Source organism: Amblyraja radiata, chromosome 6, assembly GCF_010909765.2.
Source record: "Amblyraja radiata isolate CabotCenter1 chromosome 6, sAmbRad1.1.pri, whole genome shotgun sequence".
NCBI classification, from domain to species: domain Eukaryota; kingdom Metazoa; phylum Chordata; class Chondrichthyes; order Rajiformes; family Rajidae; genus Amblyraja; species Amblyraja radiata.
The window spans coordinates 85,840,606-85,865,760 of record NC_045961.1 but is presented as its reverse complement, the minus strand read 5'-3'; the positions used below and the strand labels follow the sequence as shown (position 1 = coordinate 85,865,760).

General features: G+C 45.7%; 1 protein-coding gene across 2 annotated transcripts in view; it reads left to right on the top strand.

Annotated features, from left to right (window-relative positions):
• nalcn (sodium leak channel, non-selective) overlaps nt 1–25,155 on the top strand; it is a 183,908-nt gene that overhangs the window by 80,418 nt on the left and 78,335 nt on the right. For both annotated transcript variants that reach the window (XM_033023102.1, XM_033023101.1), the window contains exons 16-20: nt 14,183–14,319; nt 14,448–14,586; nt 18,617–18,690; nt 20,818–20,919; nt 22,539–22,608. In XM_033023102.1, the coding sequence (XP_032878993.1) occupies nt 14,183–14,319; nt 14,448–14,586; nt 18,617–18,690; nt 20,818–20,919; nt 22,539–22,608 (522 nt within the window). The remainder of the gene's footprint in view (nt 1–14,182; nt 14,320–14,447; nt 14,587–18,616; nt 18,691–20,817; nt 20,920–22,538; nt 22,609–25,155) is intronic.

The window sequence follows — 25,155 nt, the reverse complement described above, 5'->3', positions numbered from 1 at the left end:
ATCGATGAAGATCTCTCCTGGACCCAGCACATTGATGCAATCATTAAGAAAGCCCAATCACACCTCTATTTCCTTAGAAGATTGAGGAGATTCAGTATGTGCACGAATATTCTCTTAAACCTCTACAGGTGTAGGCAACATTGTTTGGCAACTCGAACGCCCAGGAACCAAGTAGATTGCAAAAAGTGGTGAGCACTGCCCAGTCCAACATGGGTACTGACCTCCCTTCCATCAAAGGGATCTACAAGAGTCACTGCCTCAAAGGCAGCCAGCATCATCAGAGACCCACACCACCATGTCCACACTCCTGCCATCAGAAGTAAGTTTGCTCACGACCCATCTACACTCGTCCCACCTACCCACATTTAGCCTACATTCTTCCAAACCTCTCTTATCCACGTACCTGATTTATTTTTAATGTTGTGATAGTACCTGCATCAACTACCTCCTCCGGCAGCTCATTCCATACACCCACCGGAATAAACTAGAATTAGCGTAAATGTTTAGAAAGATATGAGCCAAATGTAGGTAAGTGGGATTAGCTCAGTTTGGCAATTTGGTTGGCATGGACGAGTTGGGCTGAAGGGCCTGTTTTCACGCTGTGTGACTCTACCAACCTGCACTGAAGTGGAACGTGGGAGATAACGGGAACGTGCGGGGTAAACCCATGTTGGCAATGTGCAAGCTCCACGTGGACGCATTTGAGATCAGGAATGGTCCCAGACTGCTGGCGCTGTAAGGAGCAAGTCCATTAGCTGCATGGCTGGGGGAAAGGGACAACTTGAAGGCATGTTCATAGATCTGGCAAAGCCTTGGAGAGAACGGACAGCTTTCATTTAGTACCGGAGCAGATTGAATGGGCCGAAGAGCCTGTTTCCGTTCTGTATGACTCCACAACCATAAAATACAAATCTAGTGTTCAGGAGTGATGGCAGTAACATAGCACGGAGCTGTGGGATCTGGAACACTCATCCCCCAAAAAAGCCAATGCTAGGGATGAATTTAGTTTAGTTTATGGTCACGTATACCGATGTACAGTGAAAAGCGTTTGTTGCGTGCTTACCAGTCAGCAGTAAGACTGCACTTGATTACAATCGTGCTGTCCGCAGTGTACAGATACATGATAAACGGAATAATGTTTAGTGCAAGACAAAGTCCAGTAAAGTCAGATTATAAATAGTCTGAGAGTTCCCAGTGAGGTAGATGGAAGCTCAGGGCCGCTCTACTTGTTGATAGGATGGTCCTGTTGCCTGATAACAGCGAAGAAGAAACTGTCCCTGTACCTGGAAGTGTGCATTCTCACACTTTAATTTCTTGAGAGGGGGGAAGTTGAAATGGATGAAATTCTCTCCAATATGAATCAAGACAGATAATCGGATCCAACTGATCTGTCATTGTTTTGAAGCTGTTGACTGATTTTCCCCGACCCTACCCCAAATGCCCTCCCATTGTGGATGGAAATTTTTGTTGCCTCGCTCGACATTCTTGGAATGTCCCACTGGGGTTTATGAGTACATAGATTAATGAGCGACCAGCTTGTGGTACAGTCTGTGCCTGTGACATCGAAGGCAATCAGTTGCCGAAACATCTCTTCATTGCTCCAAGTCCAAACGGTAAAAAAAAAAAACTGCTGGGGAAACTCAGCAAGTTGTGCAGCATCTGTGGAGTGTCCCATGCTTTGGCATGCAGTTATATATGGGAGATTTTGTTTGAGCTTGTGAATCAGTCGCAAGATACTGCAAGGACGACTAGGGTTAAAGAGGGATGTTGACGTTAAGTGCATTGCATGTACATTCTAATCGCCTCTGGGCATGCAGTTCTACTTTAAAATTGTTTTCCTTTCTCATGCCTTCAATTGTTTAAGTCAGTTTGAAATGAAAGCAATTCCTGGAAAGACCCAGACCAGGGTTCTGCTCAAAGCAGCACTGCAGCCTGTCAACGCACACTCTTTTCCCAAAGTCAAGTTGTATTAAATAACGCAGCCTCGAACCCACAGGAGGCAAATTGGTTAATGAAATCGATCAGTAGCCAGGGGCAAGATTCAGAACTGAGATTAGATCTGGTCCAGCCATGTTCTTTAAAAAAAATCATACTTCTGTATCAAATACTGAAAATGTTTTTAAGTCAGGTACCTCAAGATTTTCCAGTCTTCATCTCGTTCCACTTATGAGATATTCCCCAGTGCAGGTTTTTTGAGGCAGAGTGGTGGTTTCGCAAATAAAGCAACAAGGATTGGGACATGAATGCACAAACCGGCTGGAGCGCTTGTTGTTCCCAACCTGAATTAGGTTGATGCAGCAATGTAGTGGAACAAGTAAATAGCCAACCCAGTGCATACATTAAGAAATCATTTTGCATGTGTTCATAAGTTATAGGAGCCATTCGGTCCATCTAGTCTATTCCACCATTCAATAATGGCTGATCTATCTTTCCATCACAAGCTCATTCTCCTGCCTTCTCCCCGTAACCCCTGACACCCATACTAATCAAGAATTATATCGATTGATGGCCTCCACAGCCTCTGTGGCAATTAATTCCACAGATTCACCACCTTCTGACTAAATTCCTTCTTATCTCCTTTCTAAGGATATGTCCTTTTATTGAGGATATGGCCTCTGGTTCTAGACTCTTCCACTAGTGGAAACATTCTCTCCACATCCACACTATCCAGGCCTTTTACTTTTTGGTAAGTTTCAATGAGATCCCACCCCCCCCTCAACCTTCTAGACTCCAGTGAGTACAGGCCCAGTTCTGTGAAACGCTCATCATATGTTAACCCATCATTCCTGTGATCATCCTCTGGACCCTCTCCAACTCCAGCAGGAACAACATCAGGATGGTCCCAAATTCTTTGCAGCCAATGAAATATTTCTATAATCCATAAATTTGCATTCTGATTTTGCACAGCAAACCCATAAACCAGTATGGTGACAATAAATAGATCTGTTTTGGTGGTGTTATCTCCCCTTCCCCCCCAATACTGTGGAGAACACCTCGGATGCTTCAGAGTAGTGCCATGGCATCTCTTGGGTTCACCAAACGGAGCCGACTGGACCTTAAATTGATGTCTTATTTAAACGACAGCACCCCCTGGCAGCAATGTCAGAACTGCACCACAGGTGAAGTTTACGTTGTATGGATCAGACCTGGAGATGAGGGTGCCACCCACATCGAGCCGCAACTGGCACACACGGAGACCTTGGGCAGTACAGTGGCACAGCTGGCAGAACCCTCGACTCACAGTGTCAGATACCCAGGTTCGATCCCGACCTCAGGTGCTGTCCATGTGGAGTTTGCATAACCTCCCTGTAACCGCATGAGTTTCTCATGGGTGATCTGCTTTCTTCCCTCATCCCAAAGATGGCTGGGGTGGTTAATTAATTGACTTCTTTAAATTGTCCTAGTGTGTAGGTGAGTGCAAAATCTGGGGGGAGTAGATGGGAATGTGAGAATTTTTTTTTAAGGTTAACTTGGTCCTAGTGTGAGTGGGTGGTTGATGGTTGGTACAGACAGTGGGTTAAAGGTCTGTTTCTATGCTGTATCTATCTGCGAGAGCAAGGAAAAATTACTTTCAGTTGTAATAAATAAAACCTGAATGAAAACTCACAAGCAAGTTTAAAAGGGTGGAAGCGTGTGGGACAGCAATTTAAAGCAATCTAAAACATTGCCATTAATGAATAACATACAATGCCTTTCAATCTCACACCTTCTAGTTATGGCATCTGCCTTCCGAATCAAAGATTTCAATACTTCTCCCCATAAAACACTCAAAGATGAAATCATAATGTTCTCTCCCTGGAGACAAATTGTTCTTTAAAAGATCATAAAATAATTTACTTGGAGGATGTTACTAGTGCGTTCAATAATAACTTTCAAAAGGGCTCTTGCCAGTGGGCTTGTGAGAGGAATAGTTGCTGAAATTTGAGGGTGGCGCTCACCTCTGGCTGGGAGGCATGTAAAATACTAGAACTCAAACGATCCCATGCTTGGAAACCGAGTACAACACACTGACAAATGCATTGCTGATCGAAAGACAAATTTGCTCATTAGAGATAGAAAGATACAGCGCAGAAACTGGCCCTTCGGCCCATTGAGTCCGCGCTGACCATCCATCTCGACTGATTCTGTTTTATCATAGTCATCCAGCGCAGTCATGTTGAGCAATGTACCTCATCCACTTACACTACAAAGACTATAGTCCCAGCCTGCCCAACCTCTCCCTATAGCTCGAGCCCTCAAATTCTGGCAACGTCCTCATAATTGTTCTCTGCACTCTTTCCGTCTTAAGCTCTCCACATTCCCACCAACTCTCCCCAGATTCCAATATTCACCTTGGGCCAATTTACCGGGCCATTCTGCATATCTTTTAGTATATGGGAGGAGATTGGAGCATCTGGAGAAAAAAAAAAATGAGACTGCATACAGACAACACCTGGGGTCTAGAATGAACCTGGGTCTCTGGCACTGAGGCAGTGGTTCTACGCAGCAAGAAAAATGTCATTCTGTCATGGTCTTGGAACTGGGCGGAATAGCAATAAGACATGCATCATAAATCCAGTAGAACATTTGGGAGAATCTTCTTTCTCCAGGGAATGGGGAGAACCCTTACACGGGGTGGGATTGAGGTGAACGCCAGGGCTAGGTTAATGTGGAGGAAGATTTAAAAGATGCTTTCTCCAGTCAACCAATCCCAATATTCTCCGTCTGGTAGACACAAAATGCTGGAGTAACTCAGTGGGACAGGCAGCATCTCTGGAGAGAAGGAATGTGTGACGTTTCGGGTCAAGACCCTTCTTCAGACTTCTTCTGTGTTGGTTTTGCACTTTGTTTAGTTTGGTTTAGAGTTACAGTGAGGAAACAGGCCCTTCGGCCCACCAGGTTCGCGCCGACCTGCGGTCCCCGTACACTAGCACTGTCCTACACGCCAGGGACAATTTGCAATTTTTACAGAAGCCAATTATCTACAAATCTGTAAGACTTTAGAGTGTAGAGGAAACCAGAGCACCCAGAGAAAACCCACGCTGTTACGGGGAGAACGTTCAAACTCCGTGCAGACAGTACCCATAGTCAGGATCGAACCCGGATCTCTGGTAGTGTAAGGCAGCAACTCTACCGCTGCACCACCATGCTGTCCTTGTGGTGTAGGCACCAATTAACTCAATCATCACCAAGCCAGCAGCCACAGCTGCCCAGTGAGTACATGCATAGTTTCATAAGCAGGAGCTCAAATCAGTTTTCACACTTTCAAGCCATTTCAGTTAATGTTCGAGGTAATAAACATACATAAATGCAGATCTGGAACAGGTTGACCCACTCACTATTTAATAACATTTTGGTGATCTGTTCGGATCCTTAACTCCACTTTCCTGTTTAGCTACAGTAATCTTTCAAAGGTTCACTGTTTTTTTATTATCATGTGTACAGTGACATTTTTTTTTCTGCATACAGATCACTAAGATCTTTGCCATAGAACAAGTAAATAATACATAGAAACGGAGTCACTGAGTGAAAATGCACGAGTCTCCAGGTTTTACCGCCATTTCACAGTCCCAACTGCATGTGGTCATAAAGGCCCATTGCAGCGGCCGCCTCCATCCAGTCGTCCTGCGAACCGTCGTCCTTTTCCTTGCTCGGTTATCTTCAACCTTCGTGCCCCGGGGCCCTCTCCCGCAGCCGACCATGAGGACGCAGAAGATAAGATCCCCGGTTCCTTCTTACCGGCCTTTGGTCCAGCTTTCTTTGACCCCCTTTCTTTACCCAGAACCTGATTGTACTTGAAAACACTCAAAGACACTGCTTCCACCACTCTTTCAAGGCAAGGCAAGGCAAGGCAAGGCAACTTTATTTATATAGCACATTTCATACACGAGGCAGACTCAAAGTGCTTCACATAAAAACATGTCATACAATAAAATGAAATAATAAAATGAAATAAAATAGAAGAATTAAAAGAAAAGAAAAGCAAAGTTAAAAATGCATTATAAAAAGTGCAAAAGTTAAAAGTGCAATGTAGTTAAGATTTAGCTGAAAGCTAAAGTAAACATAAAAGTTTTCAGTCTTGTTTTAATAGTGGTCAAAGTTGAGGCAAGTCTTAAATCTTCAGGAAGTTTATTCCAGCTATTTGTTGCATAGTGACTAAATCTTGCTTTCCCATGTTTTGTATTTACTCTGGGAATCACTAACAGATTGGTCTCAGAAGATCTTAGCAGTCTAGAAGGCTTGTATAGTGGAAGCATGTCAGTGATATACTTTGGCCCTAAATCATGTAGTGATTTATAGGTGAGCAGCAGGATTTTGAAATCAATTCTCTGACATACAGGGAGCCAATGTAAGGATTTAAGAATTGGTGTAATGTGTTCAAATTTTTTGGTCTTTGTTAGAACTCTAGCAACAGCGTTCTGAACAAGCTGTAGCTGCCTGACAGTTTTTTTCGGAATACCTGCAAGGAGACCATTACAATAATCTAGCCTACTAGTAATAAAGGCATGTACAAGTTTTTCTAAGTCTTGAGCTGATATGAGTCCTCTTATGTCAACTTCAAGAGCGTTTCTGGGACTCACAACCCTCTGAGAGAAACAATTCACCACATCTTTGTATTTAACCTGTTCAGAGTATGCTCAGGTTATGGCCACTGGTGGAAAATAAACATGGCAGTGAACAGGTTAATGGATGACTTCTTATTTGGAACAGTGATGCCTCAGTTCTATATTCTCCCTCAAAAGGAAACATCTACCCTGTCAAGATCCCTCAAGATCTAAAATGTTTCAATTGAGTCACCCCTTATCCTTCAGTAGATACAAGCGTCACCTGCCAACTTTTCTTCATAAAATAATTTGCCTGTTCCAGGTATTAATCTAGTAATTCTTCACTGAATTCAATAACTTTCTTCCATTAATAAGGAGTCTGGGCACGGCATTATCGGCCCCCTCTGCAGCTGATCACAACATCCTTACCTTTGTATTCAATTCCCTTTCCTGTTGGCCAGACAATCTTTCATCTGTGCCAAAAGACTACAGCATAAATGCTTTATTTTCAACTATAACAGGGTAAATTGTCAAATGCCTGATGGAGATCCAAGTTGAGTCCATCCACCCTATCCAGAGCACGTCACTTCTTCAAAGAAGTTCAGTAAATTATTTGTAAGCTGGAGGTGATACCTCCGCATCGTGATCAACAGCCATGATCACATTGAATGGCAGTGCTGGCTGGAAGGGCCGAATGGCCTACTCCTGCACCTGTTGTCTATTGTCTATCATAAGATACAACACGGAATGTGTGCAGAACATTGTAATGGACTATTGAAGGGAAATAACTCAACCCTGAGAGAAGGCAGAGGCAGCAAGTAGTGTTGAAAACGAGCCTCAATAAGAAGCCTGCAAGAACTGCGCATGCATGTGAAACAGAGAGCGGAAGGGCCGAATGGCCTGATCCTGTACTGTGCATTCTGTACCTCTGATAGACTGCGGGATAGTGTTTTAAACCCGCTCCTGTCGTATAATAATGTATTACTGAGGGTTCTTGAGTAGTGTTTTAAATTGGTTACTTGCTTTCGAAGCGGGAAGCAGGGAGGTATGTGTCAATCACAAATGTACTTGATGTCAAACGAGGGATACATTCACTGAACAGTTTAATGAGGTTCTATTCTGGTATTTGATTTTTTTTTAAGTGTGCAGCGGCATCTGTGTGTGCAGAATTATGCAAATCCTTGTGCGTTGCTTGTGTTTAAAGAGGCAATGCCTGTGAAACATGAGCAAATGATAACCCTTCGTCCGTGCAAGGTGGGGCACTCTGGATGAGTGTTCCTGGCGAGTGTGTGGTGGAACTGCCCTCACATCTGATCAGATGGAGACTTTGCCAAATCTGTGATGCAAAATTGGCATAAATCCACCCCTTCTGCTACCCTTCCACAGCCTAGTTCTCACGCACATCGTACTTAAAGAAAGGAACAGGCAGGTTGCCAGGCACGGTAGCGCAGCGGTAGAGTTGCTGCCTCGCAACGCCAGAGACCCAGGTTCAATCCTGACTATGGGTGCTATCTGTACAGAATTTGTACGTTCTCTCTGTGACAGCATGGATTTTCTCTGGGTGCTCCGGTTTCCTCCCACACTCCAAAGACGTACTGGTTTGTAGGTTAATTGGCTTCTGTAAATTGTAAATTGTCCCCAGTGTGTAAGATAGCGTTAGTGTACGGGGTAATGGCTGGTCGGCGCGGACTCAGTGTGCCGAAGGGCCTGTTTCTTTAAAACTAATTGTGTCTTTAAAACTAATGGTTCTTAGACCCTTTCTGAAAAATAATGGAACTGCATTTTTACCTCCACCCGCCACTTTAGCTTTTCACTCTGGAATGGAGAAAGAGGAGATGTGACATGGTAGAAGTCATAGAGTCATTTAACACAGAAACAGACTCTTCCATCTACCATGTTCATGCCAACCACTAAGTAAACATCAATTTTAATCCCGTTTTCCAACACTTGGTGCGCAATCTTGTAAGCCTTACCGATTCAATGTCTTTGAATTAACTGAAGGTTCAATGGGCTGGGGAGATGTTTCTGAGTATGAAGGATCATTCCAGAAATATGGACTGCATTCCTTCAACTTCCTCCCAAACTCCATTACTGATCCACTGTACAACTCAGGTGCTTCTCTGTACTCTTCCTATACTGTTGGTAGACAATAAGACAACTGCTTCCCAGCTGATAATGTTTCTATGTTATAATGATAATAACATCCTGGGTGGACACAAAATGCTGGAGTAACTCAGCGGGACAGGTAGCATCTCTGGATAGAAGGAATGAGAGACGTTTCGGGTCGAGACGCGAGTCTGAAGAAGGGTCTCGACCCGAAACGTCACCTATACCTATCCAGAGATGCTGCCTGTCCTGCTGAGAAACTCCAGCATTTTGTGTCTCTCTTCGGTGTAAAGCTGGAAAGAAACTGTCCGTGAATGTGGATGAATGCGTCGTCACACTTCTGTACCTCTTGCCTGATGGGAGAGGGGAGAAGAGACAATAGACAAACCTGCAGTTCCTTCCTACTAATAACATCCTATTCAGTTTTGGATATGGGTTCAATATCCCTGCTGCAGTTAGTCATTGGCGTTGTCGAGAGTGTCACGGCGTTTTCTTTATTTTGGCCTTCATGCCCAGGGCCCCTTCCTCTCTCACACCCGTCCCCTCTCAGCTGGGCAGAGTGTCACTCACTGCTCCACCACCCACCTTCTCTCCCTTGCCCACTGTTGTCACCCTTAACTCTTTCCAGTCATGGGTGACTTCGCTGGCTCAGTGCGAACCTGCTTGCTCTTGGGTTTCTAATCCCACTCCAGTGACTCTCCAGACCTGTACCAAGGGAGCAATGCCCTGATAAAGGAGAGAGGCTAAAGTGCAGCTCCATCCACTGCAGCCACTGGAGATAAAAGACCCCACGGTGCCCTTCGAGGAAGATCTGGGGGGGGGGAGTTCTTCTCAGCTCTCCATTCGGGTTTATCCACTGATCAACGTCACAAAGAGAATGGATTGTGTGGTCAGTGTTGCCTTCCTAGTTGTGGAACCTACTGGTGCACAAATTGGCTGACACCTTTCTTGCTTCGCAGCAAAGAGCACACATCAGAAGAACCGCGCTACTCTCCCCAATCCTAATCCCACTGAGTGGTTCCAGCATGTTCTGTTTCATTTCCTGGCTGTTATGGGCTTTGAGGCAACCTAAAAAGGAACGTGAGGTTCTGGAAAGGAAAATCTCTGTCTTTGTTTTTTTCCCCTCCCTTTCCCTCCTGCCCCTCTCTCTCTCTTCCCCCTCCCCGACTCCCCTTCCCTCCCTCTCTCCCTCTCTCTCTCTCTCTCCATTCCCTCCCCTTCCTCTCTCTCCCTCCCCTACCCCCCTCGCCCTTCCTCTACCCTCTCCCTCTCCTACCCACACTCTCTCACTCCCATCTCTCCCTTTTCCTCCCCAAACCTCACTCTCTTCCTGCCCTTTCCCTGCCCTTCCACTCCCCCTCACTCACTCCCTCTCTCCCTCTCTCCATCACTCCCTCCTTCTGTCACTCCCTCCCTCAGTCCCCCCCCCCCCCCTCGCTCTCCATGGGGAACTCCGCAGTGAATGATGATGTACACACAGCAGGAAGTGCAGAGCCTGTGCCGACAACATGACTCATTAATCACAAATGATACCCTGTAATCCTCTGCCTCAAATTAATCTCACTGCAATCTACACAGCCGGATACATTCTCATTTGGTGAAGAAGTGATAAACACCTGATGGTAAAAGAAAGGCTGCCTTGCTTTTCTGTAGCGCCTTTGAGTTGTAGTAAAGGGGCTCTCGTTCATTGCAATCGTGGCTGAAAGCCAGGGTTGTTGGAGCGAACCAGGGCGGCCAATTTGCACCCAGCAAGGCTATCGATTCTAGTGGCCATCGGTTGAAGAATCAGCAGTACGTGGGAGACATTGACAGCATGAAGTGTGATTGCTTCTCCAATGAATTTGCTTCTCTTCAGCTACTTGATAATTCCAAGTAGGCCATTGGGTAGATTTTGAGGAATGTCTTTAAAGATAGGAGGTGCAAGGTTTGGAGTGAATCCCAGAGCTCGGATCCTGGTTTGGATTAGTTTAGCTCGTTATTGTCTTGTGTACTGAGGTACAGTGAAAAGCTTTTTGTTGCGTGCTATCCAATCAGCAAAAAGACTGTACATGATTACAGTCGAGACATCCACAGTGTGCAGATACAGGGTATAATGTTTAGTGCAAAATAAAGTCAGATTAAAAATAGTACGAAGGGCTCCAATAAGGTAGATGTGAGGTCAGGAACACTCTCTAGCTGGTGATAGGATGGTTCAGTTACCTGATAACAGCTGGAAAGAAACTGTCCGTAAATGTGGATGAATTCGTCTTCACACTTCTGTACCTCTTGCCTGTTGGGGGAGGGGAGAAGAGACAATAGGTGCAGGTGTAGGCCATTCGGCCCTTTGAGCCAGCACCGCCATTCAATGTGATCATGGCTGATCATCCCCAATCAGTACCCCATTTCTGCCTTCTCCCCATATCCCCATGACTCCGCTATCTTTAAGAGCCCTATCTAGCTCTCCCTTGAAAGTACCCAGAGAACTGGCCTCCACTGCCCTCTGAGGCAGAGAATTCCACAGACTCACCACTCTCTGTGAGAAAAAGTGTTTTCATCTCTGTTCTAAATGGCTTACTCCTTATTCTTAAACTGTGGCCCCTGGTTCTGGACTCCCCCAACATCGGGAACATGTTTCCTGCCTCTATCGTGTCCAAACCCTTAACAATCTTATATGTTTCAATAAGATGCCCTCTCATCCTTCTAAACTCCAGAGTGTACAGGCCCAGCCGTTCCATTCTCTCAGCTTATGACAGTCCCATCATCCCGGGAATTAACCTTGTAAACCTACGCTGCACTCCCTCAATAGCAAGAGTGTCCTTCCTCAAATTAGGGGACCAAAACTGCACACAATACTCCAGGTGTGGTCTCAATAGGGCCCTGTACAACTGCAGAAGGACCTCTTTGCTCCTATACTCGACTCCTCTTGTTATAAAGGCCAACATGCCATTAGCTTTCTTCACTGCCTGCTGTACCTGCATGTTTACTTTTATAGACTGATGAACAAGGACCCCCCCAGATCCCGTTGTACTTCTCTTTTTCCCAACTTGACGCCATTTAGATAGTAATCTGCCTTCCTGTTTTTGATACCAAAGTGGATAACCTCACATTTATCCACATTAAACTCCATCTGCCATACGTCTGCCCACTCCCCAACCTGTCCAAGTCACCCTGCATTCTCATAGCATCCTCCTCACAGTTCACGCTGCCACCCAGCTTTGTGTCATCTGCAAATTTGCTAATGTTACTTTGAATCCCTTCGTCAAAATCATTGATGTATATGTAAATAGCTGCGTTCCCAGCACCGAGCCTTGCGGTACCCCACTAGTCACTGCCTGCCATTCTGAAAGGGACCCGTTAATCCCTACTCTTTGTTTCCTGTCTGCCAACCAATTTTCTATCCACGTCCCATCCAAGAGGGAGTGATTGGGGTGAGACTGGCCCTTGATTATGCTGATGGCTTTGCCAAGGCAGCATGAAGTGTAGATGGAGTCAATGGAAGTCTACCAGTGTAAAACCACAGAAACAGGGTTGATCTCGGCTAGAAATGGAAGCATACAGAGTCGCCAGAGGGTTGGAGAGATTCAGGCTATTCTGCTCATTGGGTTCTTGGTAGCTCGCAGCAGGGCAATCCCATGTCCCTGAACACCACATCCTGCCACACATGCCTATTAACTGTTCTTGTTTGACACATTTAACACTTAACTGCAATAAGAGGTGGTTTACCTTAGCCGTTTAACCCACATCTTTGGGATGTGGGAGGAAACTGGTGGAGTAACTGCTCGTCACCTTGGTAGGTCAGTGAGACCAATAGGGAACCTTCCTGTGCAAAGCTGCATCATTATGCTCAAATCCCTGGAGCGAGACTCAAATCCAGAACCCGTTGATTGACAATTGACAAAGATCGACCGACCAGCCATTCTCACAATCAGTGTCAAAGGTGTTAAGTTTGATTGCTCAGTTTAATGGTGATTGAAGAAGCTTTCAAATTTTTCATCTGAATGATGGTTCAGGGTTATATTAGTTGCTCATTGGGACGATTTGCAGCTTTTTCTAACAACCTGATGGATGAATTTACTTAATTGGTTTGCAATTAGTCCTTGAAAATTGGAGCAAAGTTGGCAATGTTATCATAACAGGGAAATGTTCATTTGACCTCAATATTTCCCTTGACACCAGTGTGACTGTGTGTTTGAGAGTTTAAGTATTTGTGTGTTTGTTTAAATATATATATGTGTGTGTGTGTATGTAATATATGTATACCATATATATTCTTATCCTTTTTTATAACTATAAAACTCTGATCTTGGATGTGTGTGGGTGTGTATTTATTTATTTGTTTGTGTGTGTGATCACATCTTCTCAAAAAAACAATACGGTAACAGTGAAATTTTTACATATTCTGATAGAGATTTATACCGTGAAGTCAAAAATCGCCTCATCTGAAAATTTAATGCATTATTTCTCAAGTTATTAATTAAAATGTTTAAAAATCTGGAATAACTTAGAAAATAAATCCGAGCGGCCTTGGCTGATGACGTGATGACGTCACAATGGGTCTCACGCTGTGTTCCACGCTCTGCGAGTGACCTCACCCAGCCGCTGCTGCTGCTGCCCGGGGCCACCCGCCCCCCTCCCCTCCCCCCCTCCCCCCCTCTGCCTCCTCCCCCCCCCCCTCCTCCTCCTCCTCCCTCCTCTCCTCCTCCCCTCCTCCCCCCCTCCCCCTCCCCCTGCCCCCTCCTCCTCCTCTCCCCCCTCTCCATCCCAGTCCTCCTCTCCCCCCCCTCTCTCCCCTCTCTATCCTCCCCTCTCTGTCCCCCCCTTCTCTGTCCCCCCTTCTCTGTCCCCCCTTCTCTGTCCCCCCTTCTCTGTCCCCCCTTCTCTGTCCCCCCTTCTCTGTCACCCCTTCTCTGTCCCCCCTTCTCTGTCCCCCCTTCTCTGTCCCCCCTTCTCTGTCCCCCCTTCTCTGCCCCCCTCTCTCTCCCCCCTCTCTCTCCCCCACGCTCTCTCCCCGGAGCAGGCGACCTGGGAACTGCAGCTGGTCCCGGAGCAGGCGACCTGGGAACTGCAGCTGGTCCCGGAGCAGGCGACCTGGGAACTGCAGCTAGTCCCGGGCCTCACAGGCGACCTGGGCTATGTTTGCATATTTGTTGTGCTGCTGCAAGTAAGAATTTCATTGTTCCGTTTCAGGACATACGACAATAAAACATTAGTGCCTCTGAGATTTAAAGGGATATAGGACAAATGTGGGATAATGGGAGTATCTTAGAATGGGACATCTTGGTTGGCATGAAGGACCTGTTTCCGTACTGTATCACTCTACGACTGAAAACTGAGCGAGAGAATGGGCTGGGATGTAATGCACTGGCATTGTGCCTTCTGCTGCCTGGGCCCCGAGTTTTGGAACTCCCCCTCCCCTAAACCCCTCTACCTCTTCTCAGAGCTCGCTTCTTCACCAATTTGTTTCACTGTAGCCTTTTACTCCCCGGAGTCCATTTTATCCCCATCCTATTTATAATCAGGAACATCTTAAGATTTATTAATGATTACTGATCAATGTGTTATTTTAATTTCAGATTAAACAGAGTGAAGCCAACGCTGATACCAAAGAGAAGCTCCCTCTTCGACTCCGAATCTTTGAAAAGTTTCCAAACAGGCCACAGATGGTGAAAATATCCAAACTGCCCTCAGACTTCTCAGTTCCCAGAATCAGGTTGGTGTTGATGAACGAGTGTGTCCAGTCCTTTAAGAATTGCACATAATTCTTTGTTGTAAATTGTGTGGTGGTTCGGGCACATTGCACCGTTGTGATCTAGCTTTTTACCAGTGTTTCGTGTTCAGGGAAAGCTTTATGAAGCAGTTTATTGATCGTCAACAACAGGACACAAGCTGTCTGCTCCGCCGACTACCATCAGGGTCATCGTCATGTGACCATTCCAAGAGGTCCTATATTGAGGATAACAAGTACATTGATCAAAAGGTAAGAGAGTTAGAAATGATCGTCCTCTGTAAAAACAAGGTGGAATTCTGCAAAAATTGGCCAGAAAGTGCAGGCAGTGTTTATTGCAGACAATATTGCAGTGATTGATTTTTATATAAATTTGGTATCTTGGGAAATGTGTAAGTTTGATAAAGTGCCGTAACTCCTCTCACAGCCGGAGAACTTATTTAATCACTTCACAGCCAATGAAACGTCCCAGTGCAGGAAGGCCACAGTTAATTTGCATGCAGCTAGACTGCTCAAGCTGTAGTACATTAAGGGAACAGGTGACCTGTTTCTGTTGCCTGTGGGACAACTACTTCAGCAGCACATCAGGGATTGCTCCTAAGCTTGGTTTCTCTTCAAAGTAGATTCAGTGAAACCTTGTTGATCCCACAAGCAGGCTGACAGGTAACTTTAATGGCTCACCTCAACTCAGCACTTCTGAAAATGCAGTACTCCAGTGGGTGCTACAGTGGTTCAGATCGTAACATAGAAACATAGAAAATATGTGCAGGAGTGGTCCATTCGGCCCTTCGAGCCTGCACCGCCATTCAATATGATCATGGCTGATCATCTGACTCAGTATCCCATCCCTGCCTTCTCTCTATACCACCTGATCCCTTTAGCCACAAGGGCCACATCTAACTCCCTCTTAAATATAGCCAATGAACTGGCCTCAACTACATTCTGTGCCAGAAAATTCCACAGATTCACCACTCTCTGTGTAAAAAATGATTTTCTCATCTCGGTCCTAAAAGATGTCCCTCTTATTCTTAAACTGTGACCCCTAGTTCTGGACTTCCCCAACATTGGGAATAATCTTCCTGCATCTAGCCTGTCCAACCCCTTAAGAATTTTGTAAGTTTCTATAAGATCCCCGCTCAATCTTCTAAATTCTAGCGAGTACAAGACGACGTTCATTGTACAGCACAAGAACAGACCCTTCATATCAGTCTGAAGAAGGGTCCCGACCTGAAACATCAGCTATCCATTTTCTCCAGAGATACTGCCGAGCCCACTGAGTTACTCCAGCATTTTGTGTCTACCTTCGGCTGACGATGTCTGTGCTGAAAATGATGCCAAGATCGACTCTTATCTCCCTCCCTACACATAATCCATATCCGTCCATTCTCTGCACATCCATATGCCTATCCCAAAGTCTCTTCAATGCCTTTATCCATTCTGCATCGATCATCACCCCCGGTAGCACGTTTCAAGCACTCACCACCATCTGTGTAAAAAAAACTTGCCCGGCACATCTCCTTAAACCTTTTCCCCCATCTCACCTTAATGCTATGCCCTCTAGTATTTGATATTTCCTCATGAGAAAAAGATCCTGACAGTGAAACTAGTATGACAACTGGGGTGGGGGAGGGATGGAAAGAGAGGGGATGCAAGGATTACTTAAAGTTAGAGAAATCAACATTCATACAGTTGTGTTTAAGAAGGAACTGCAGATGCTGGAAAATCGAAGGTACACAAAAAAGCTGGAGAAACTCAGCGGGTGCAGCAGCATCTATGGAGCGAAGGAAATAGGCAACGTTTCGGGCCGAAACCCTTCTTCAGACTGATCGGGGGTGGGGGGGGGCGGGGACAAGAAAGGAAAAAGGAGGAGGAGCCCGAAGGCTGGGGGATGGGAGGAGACAGCATGGGGACTGAGGAAGGGGAGGAGATAGCAAGGACTAACAAAATTGGGAGAATTCGATGTTCATGCCCCCAGGATGCACTCCCCAAGCGGAATATGAGGTGCTGTTCCTCCAATTTCCGGTGCTGAGCCACCGGGAGGTCAGCTTGGTTATTGCGGACCGAGCGGAGGTGTTCGGCGAAACGATCGCGTAGACGGAGGAATTGGGAGTAGGGGATGGAGTCCTTACAGGAAGCAGGGTGGGAAGAAGTGTAGTCCAGATAGCCATGGGAGTCAGTAGGTTTATAGTGGATGTCGGTCAGAAGTCTATCACCTGCGATGGAGATAGTGAGGTCAAGGAATGGTAGGGAAGTGTCGGAAGTGTCTAACTTCCCTCCGGCACTCAAATACACCTGGACCATTTCCGACACTTCCCTACCATTCCTTGACCTCACTATCTCCATTGCAGGTGATAGACTTCTGACCGACATCCACTATAAACCTACTGACTCCCATGGCTATCTGGACTACACTTCTTCCCACCCTGCTTCCTGTAAGGACTCCATCCCCTACTCCCAATTCCTCCGTCTACGCCGCATCTGCTCCACGGATGAGGCGTTCCACACCAGGACATCTGAAATGTCCTCATTATTCAGGGAACGGGGGTTCCCCTCCTCCACCATAGATGAGGCTCGCACCAGGGTCTCTTCCATACCCCGCAACACTGCTCTCTCTCCCCATCCCCCCACTCGCAACAAGGGCAGAGTCCCCCTAGTCCTCACCTTTCACCCCACCAGCCGTCACATACAAAAAGTAATCCTCCATCAGTTTCGCCACCTCCAACGTGTCCCCACCACTCGCCACATCTTCCCATCTCCCCCCATATCTGCCTTCCGCAAAGACCGCTCCCTCCATAACTCCCTTGTCAATTCTTCCCTTCCCTCTCGTACCACCCCCTCCCCGGGCACTTTCCCTTGCAACCGCAAGAGATGCAACACTTGTCCCTTTACCTCCCCCCTCGACTCCGTTCAAGGACCCAAGCAGTCGTTCCAGGTGCGACAGAGGTTTACCTGCATCTCCTCCAACCTCATCTACTGCATCCGCTCCTCTAGATGTCAGCAGATCTATATCGGTGAGACCAAGCGGAGGTTGGGCGATCGTTTCGCCAAACACCTCCGCTCGGTCCGCAATAACCAAGCTGACCTCCCGGTGGCTCAGCACTTCAACTCCCCCTCCCACTCCGTCTCTGACCTCTCTGTCCTGGGTCTCCTCCATGGCCACAGCGAGCAGCACCGGAAACTGGAGGAACAGCACCTCATATTCCGCTTGGGGAGTCTGCATCCTGGGGGCATGAACATTGAATTCTCCCAATTTTGTTAGTCCTTGCTATCTCCTCCCCTTCCTCAGTCCCCCTGCTGTCTCCTCCCATCCCCCAGCCTTCGGGCTCCTCCTCCTTTTTCCTTTCTTGTCCCCGCCCCCCCCACCCCCGATCAGTCTGAAGAAGGGTTTCGGCCCCAAATGTTGCCTATTTCCTTCGCTCCATAGATGCTGCTGCACCCGCTGAGTTTCTCCAGCTTTTTTGTGTACCTTCATACAGTTGTACTAGTTTCATTGCTGTCCTGTTGAGTTTCACTGTCTGTATAATTCATTATCACCTACCCCATAGCCAACAATGAACCATTGTGAGCTCCACCTTCCCTTAATCATTGTTGCTTTTTGCATATCTTTCATTCATTTGTTCCATTTACTTTCTATATCACTGTTTCCCTTTCCCCTGACTCTCAGTCTTAAGGTCTCGACCCCAAAACATCACCTGTTCCTTTTCTCCAAAGATGTTGCCTGACCGACTGAGTTCAGCTTTCTCTGCCTATCTTCAGTGTAAACCAGTATCTGCACTTCCTTCCTACACGTTTTGTCCACCCTATGTATGCCTCCCATAATGTTATATACTTCTATCATGTCTGACTGTAACCTCCGGCATTCCTGAGAAAACAATTCAAGTCTGTCCAACCACTCCATGTAGTTAATACCCCATAATCCTTGCATTACTCTGGCAACCTCCTCTGCACCTCTTCCAAAGCCTCCGTATCCTTTCGGGGAATGGAGCAACCAGAACTGCCCGCAATACTGCAAATGCAGGCTAACCAAGTTCTATAACGCTGGATCACGACTTCCTGACTCTTATACCCAATACACCAACTTATGAAGACATGCATACCATATGCCTTCTTTAATACTTTTGCCACTTTCAGTAGAGCTGCTGCCTTGCTGATCCAGCATCCCGGGTTCAATCAGGACCCCGGGTGCTGTCTGGAGTTTACATGTTCTCTCTGTGACTGGGTGGGCTTCCTAATTTCCAGTCTCCTGATTTAACCTCCCTCTCCTATTGTTGATCCCTTTCAGTTGCGCAGATCAGTTTCCAGCATCCGAGCGCGAAACCTTCTTGAAAAGGAAAATGCGGTAAATAAAATCTTCCGGTAAGGATCTTTATGCTGAGGAGTAACTTAGCCATGCTTTGTAATTTCTGCCTATGTGTTCAAAGACATTCACCCATTGTTATAATTCTGGTACCACCTTTCAGTGTTTATCTTTGGTGGAGAAAGGGTAACAATCAGAGACATTGGGAGGCATGTTGGGGAAGCTGGTGGAGCTGCTGCCTCACATCTCCAGTGACCCAGGTTCAATCCTGACCTCGGGTGCTCGCTGTGTAGAGTTTGCATATACCCCTTGTGACAACATGGGTTTCTCCTGGGTGCTCTAGTTTCTTCCTCCATCCCAAAGACATGCAGGATTTCTCGGTTAATTTGCCACTGTAAAGGGCCTGTCCCACCAGCATGCGACTGCATGCGGCGTGCGCGACCTAACGACCGTACGGCCTCGCGGGGCCGGTCCCACTTCGATCACCGGAGCCGTATGGAGTTGTGCGGGGCTGGTCCCGACATCGCGCGGGGCTCCGAAAAACTGACACTGTCCAAAAATCCCACGCGGCAATGGCCTGCGAGGCCATACACCTCAAGCCACCACGTTTGGTCGCGCTAGACGCATGCAATCGCATGCTGGTGGGACAGGCACTTAAGTTCCTCTTGTGTTTGAATGATTGGTACAAGATAAGTAGGGGGAATTGATAGGAATGTGGGAAGGATAAAATAGGATTAAAATAAAATTGGGTGCTACCGATGGTTGGCATAAACGGTGGACTGAAGGACTGTTTCTCTGTTATATGGCCCCTATTTAAAAATTGTCTTAACTCAATTAGAAAAATGTTTAAATTATATATTTGATTCCAAATACCTTCTCCGTTTCTGGAACAATCAAAATTAATTAAGATAAAGTAAAATAAACTCACTGCCGACCTGCACTTATTTTCCACTGAGTGCAGTGATACCTCTGCACAGGACAGTTACCTTTCACTGTTGGAGTTGGTGCTGAATCTAGGGGTGGTGCAGAGGCCTGGGTAGATTGACATCTCAGCCCCAACTTCTATGTGGGTGGGGAGATCTGTGAAAAGGCCATCCTCCAAAGAAACCCAGGCCAAACGTGAGCACAATTTCACTCGTATTCCAGTTGGATGGTGGGTTGGACTGAAGGGGCTGAAAGGCCTCCTCCTGTTACTCGTCTGGTTGAGCTTTCAGCCAGAATGCGTAAGATTTTTGACCCGTTGTGGCCAAAAATCAGTCGCGTACCCAACCGCAGGAGGGAGGGACAAAGGTGAAGTGAGAGTTGTCACTGCAGTCATTGGGGAGGTTTAACACATGAAGCTTGAAAACACTGCAGTTATTCAATGAGGAGTCAAATCAGTACACAGTTTGCCCAGTCATTACTGGTAGGCACATCAATAACTGATTTCATTCCAACAGCAATATATTTATTAAATAATAAGGAAGATTAATATTTCACTCTGAACTGTAGTGCCTACTTTTGGAAATTACTTGGCACTTGCCGGACTGTCATCCCTCACACAATGGAACTCTAGCAATCGCCAGTGAGCGGCTCCCTTTTGCTATGATTTTGCTGAGGTCACTGTGTTCTGGGCGCCTTGAGTTTCCCCAACCTTTTGGGCATATTTTACAAGAATTCGTCTCAAAATCAGGTCTCGCGATCAAACGGGCCTACCAACCAGCTCTCGTAGCTGTGTTTTCACTCATTCCTAATCATTTAGGGGGCATCTAGAACATAAGGTTCTTTTAGGAAGGCGTTCCCTGCAAATTGTTAACAATGTAGCTGGGAGCTGTGACCAAACCTATCAAGAAAGTAGTTTTGTTCATTGCAATTTGCCAATGCAAATTAACTTTCTTTACTGAAAAACTCTTTAAAGCTAATTGGCTTTTAAGTCTACAAACTTTCCAGATTAAATGCTTCAAGGAGTGGGTTGTTTTTGAATACTGCCCAACGACACTGGTTCGTGACAGACTTTGCAGTCAAGCAGGTTTGGCTCGAAACTTGGAGGATTGTGAATGCTTTTTGAAGAAGGTGTGTGCTGATACGATTTTATAAACTGCACCTGGGATAACTGTACCTCCGAGAAAAGTAGTGTCAAGATAAAAAGTTTAATTGATGTTTAATTCAAAGTAAAACTACCTGTTGATTTCTGCCTGTTTCTGCAGCATCTGCACTCGCCAGCGTCTGTTAGGAGGATCCTTCGAGGGACAACCTGCAAAGGAACGATCTATTTTAAGTGTGCAGCACCACATCCGTCAGGAACGCAGGTAATAGCGCAGACAAACCTTGCACTTGCAAAGCATCAGGTGTACCTCAGTGACATTTCTCACTGATATTTGGCCAATGGTTAATTGCCTGCCAGGGAATGCAAATCCTAAAAAATTGGTTGTCATGTTTATTAATGGAAGTTTTAAACCTGCTTGGGTTACTGGTCGGCACAGCAAGCTTGGTATCCTCAGCTTCACTCACAATCTAAATCTGGAATTCAGGAGAAAGTGAGTAGGGGGAACGTGAAATGCATGTCCTCTGGGAAAAGCAAGGATGGGTTTTCGGGTGAAGCTGGGTAAATATACAAGGGAGAGATGATGTTGGGGGAAGATGGCATGGATGAAAGAATGGTGTGAAGTAGGAATCCCAGTGTAGAACAGAGGGGCCAAATGGCCTTACAATCAGTATAATTCCCTATAAGGTGTACACAAGGTGATGCTTAAAAAATGTCGGCACAAAATCTGAAGTTCACCCTCTGCACCTGTTGAGCTGTGATGAACAGAAAGAATAATAAAAGGCACAAGAAGAGGATGTACTTCCTGCGGCAGCTGAGGAAGCACAATCTGCCACAGGCAATGATGGTCCAATTCTATACGCCCATCGTAGAGTCTGTCCTCACCTTCTCCATTGTGGTCTGGTTTGGCTCAGCCACCAAGCACGACATCCAGAGGCTACAGCGAATCGTCCGATCAGCTGAGAAGGTTATTGGCTGCAACCTTCCCTCCATTGATGAACTCTACACTGCAAAGGCCAGGAAGCAAGCGGGCAAGATCATCTCTGACCCCTCTCACCCTATCCACAAACTCTTTGAATCACTTCCCTCTGGAAGGTGACTCTGGACTGTCAAAGTTGCCACAGCCAGACATAAAAACAGCTTCTTTCCACGAGTAGCAGCTCTACTCAATAACCAAAAATCTGTAGCCTCCTTTTGCTCTGGTATTTTATTTAATTCACATGTTTAATCAATAATGTTTAATCTTTAACGTGTCATTCCTAACTGTCACTGTATGTCATGTTGTCATTTGTGGGCGGAGCACCAAGGCAAACTCCTTGTATGTGAATACTTGGCCAATAAACATATTCATTCATTCATAAATAAAATGAGGATGGGCATTGATGATGTAGGAGGGAGTTTTGTGCTTTACCCATACCCTGTATCTGGCTTTACTCAGATGGGCACAGACACAAAATTAAACAGCTTCGTAGATCAGTGGGTGAGTCTATCGAACAAGTTGGTCCATTCAACACCTTAACAGTGTGCATCGTTAAACATTTTGGGTTGATCACTGATCTACAAAGCTGTTTTATTTTGTGTCTGTGTCTATCTGAGTAAAGACAGATACAGGGTACGGCTATAGCACAAAATTCCCCCCTACAATGACAACACTGACACTTCCTAGCCCTTGACACCAGAGCTTATTCCCTGTTTCCTTCTTTAAAATAATTATTTTAAAGCATTTGTTGGACTGTGCAGCAGTTCCCACAATGTTAGGAAGCTGCAGTTAAATGTTAAAAATTGTGATTAATCATAATTTCTGTATTTTTTACTTCTGGCCTTATATGGATGATGGAAGATGTTTGAACCCAGTTCTTTGAGCATTGTTTCCCTTTTTTCTAGGTCCCTCCGTCATGGGTCGAGTTCTCAAAGAATCAGCAGAGGCAAATCACTGGAAACGCTGTCACAAGATGTGGGTGAACATGAACTAACTCAATCCACAGAGCGTAGACAGCACTTGTTCCTTGCTATTGTTAGAGTGAGTCAGTGAGACAGCAGGTAGACCAGACTGGGTTCGCACGCCACAACAGCTCTTCACTGTACCTGGGTACATGCGACAATGAACTGAACTGAACGGAAGTAAATACTGAGAAAATACTGGCAACAGCAGAGAAATACTGAGCCTGAGTGTACTATACAGGAGGCGGTCAGTGCAAACTTGCATTGAGCATCGTGAACAATACCTTGAATACCTTGAACAATACCTTCAACGTGCAGGAGTAACTCAGTGGGTCAAGCAGCATTGCTCGAAAAAAAGAATGGGTGACGTTTCAGGTCGGGTGCATTCCTCAGACTGAAAGTAAGGGGTTGGGAGGCGAAGAGCTGGAGATGAGAAAAGACCAGGGCCAGCCACAAATGACCTCAGGTCCTAGTAGGCTAAGGAAGGTGTGATCTCAAGAGAAACAATGTGGAGAACAGTGGAACTGGTCAACGACTAGGTAGGAGGAAAGGGGGGGGGGGGGGGTGTAAGTTACTTAAAACTAGAGATTTCAATGTTTCTACCATGGGGTTGTAAGCTACCCAAGTAAAACCAAGGTTACTGACCAGCTGAGTTACTCCAACACATTGTGTCTATCTTTGGTATAACTGCAACTGCAGTTCTTTGTTTCTACATTTTGTGACCAATAACTTGATGCCTGCTTCTTCTCTCCATCATTCGAAGTAATAAATACAGTGAGGTTCCTGGACTGTTCCTGTAGACAAAGACTGAACTAAATGTAAACATTATGGCCTGTCTGTTTCAGAGCACTCCTTCATTAGAAACATAGAAACAGAAAATAGATGCAGGAGTAGGCCATTCGGCCCTTCGAGCCTGCACCGCCACTCAATATGATCATGGCTGATCATCCAACTCAGTATCCTGTACCTGCCTTCTCTCCATACCCCTGATCCCTATAGCCACAAGGGCCACATCTAACTCCCTCTTAAATATAGCCAATGAACTGGCCTTAACTACCTTCTGTGGCAGAGAATTCCACAGATTCACCACTGTGTGAAAAATGTTTTTCTCATCTCGGTCCTAAAAGACTTCGCCCTTATCCGTAAACTGTGACCCCTTGTTCTGGACTTCCCCAACATCGGGAACAATCTTCCTGCATCTAGCCTGTCCAACCCCTTAAGAATTTTGTAAGTTTCTATAAGATCCCCCCTCAATCTTCTAAATTCTAGCGAGTACACGCTGAGTCTATCCAGTCTTTCTTCATATGAAAGTCCTGCCATCCCAGGCATCCCAGATACCATTAATAGTAGCTTATTATACTCCCTAATATCTTAATACTGTGGTAAGCATTAATTATTGGCCAATGCTCTAGACGACATTGAAAATTAACTTCAACCATTCAAAATCTCATTCCTTCAGTTCTTTAATTATGGCAGGAGATTTATTTGATTTAATTTCACATTAATTTTCTTAAATGCTTTTCTTTCAGTCTCTATCTCAATTTCTGCGGTATTTTTCCATCCACTTTCATCCACAATTCCTCTCTCAGCACTGCCCTTTGCTCATTTTGCAATCCTTGCATCTCGGCTGCTCAGATACCAGCACCTGCAGTCTCTTGAGTCTTCATTGCACCTCAGAAGCTGAAGGATACACTTTTTTCTCTCTGTTACCACCTTGCACTGCATCAGCCCAAAGCACGTTTGAAACTTTAACCATAGAAAGCGTATCTCGTCCCACTGCAAATAGTGGAAAGATGTGCACCAATATACAAGCATTGGGGCCACTGATTGAAAAGTTCATAAATAATAGGAGCAGTATTAGGCCACTCGGCCCATCAAGTCTACTCTGCCATTTATTCATGGCCGATCTATTTTTCCCTCTCAACCCCCATTCTCCTGCCTTCTCCCCATATCCCCTGACACCTGACATCTTGGTTGTGCTTTTGTTACTGGTTTATTAATTAACTTAGAGGGTGGTCTTGAGCTACTATCTACCTCATTGGAGACCCTCGGACTACCTTTAATTGGACTTTATCTTGCACTGAATGTTATTCCCTTTATCATGTATCTACACTGTGGATGGTGCAATTGTGATCATGTATGGTGCAAAGCCAAGGTGATACACATCGCGATGAACAGGAAGGTTAAAGACGACTAGCACAGTGGACGGTAAGTCCTTTAATAAAGCGGGGGGGGTAGAAGGAGTGGAGACACTTTTAAGAAGCCAGACAACTTTTAATAAGTCAGAGATGCACAGCTGTGAGGTTTAGCGGGCATTTAACATTACCGGTCGGTTTTCCTTGGTTCTGAAAACTCGTGCTTACGTTTTTTTCCCCCAATGAGCCAAAGAAAATGCCTGGTCAGCAAAGGAAATTAACTAAAACTACCTACGGCTACCTCAACTACCTACAATTACATGGTGACCCCACTACCACTGCACAGGCGACTACAAAAGTATCGATTTTCTCCACGGCGACCCATATTTGGTCACAGAAAAATGTTCAACATGTTGAAAATTTTG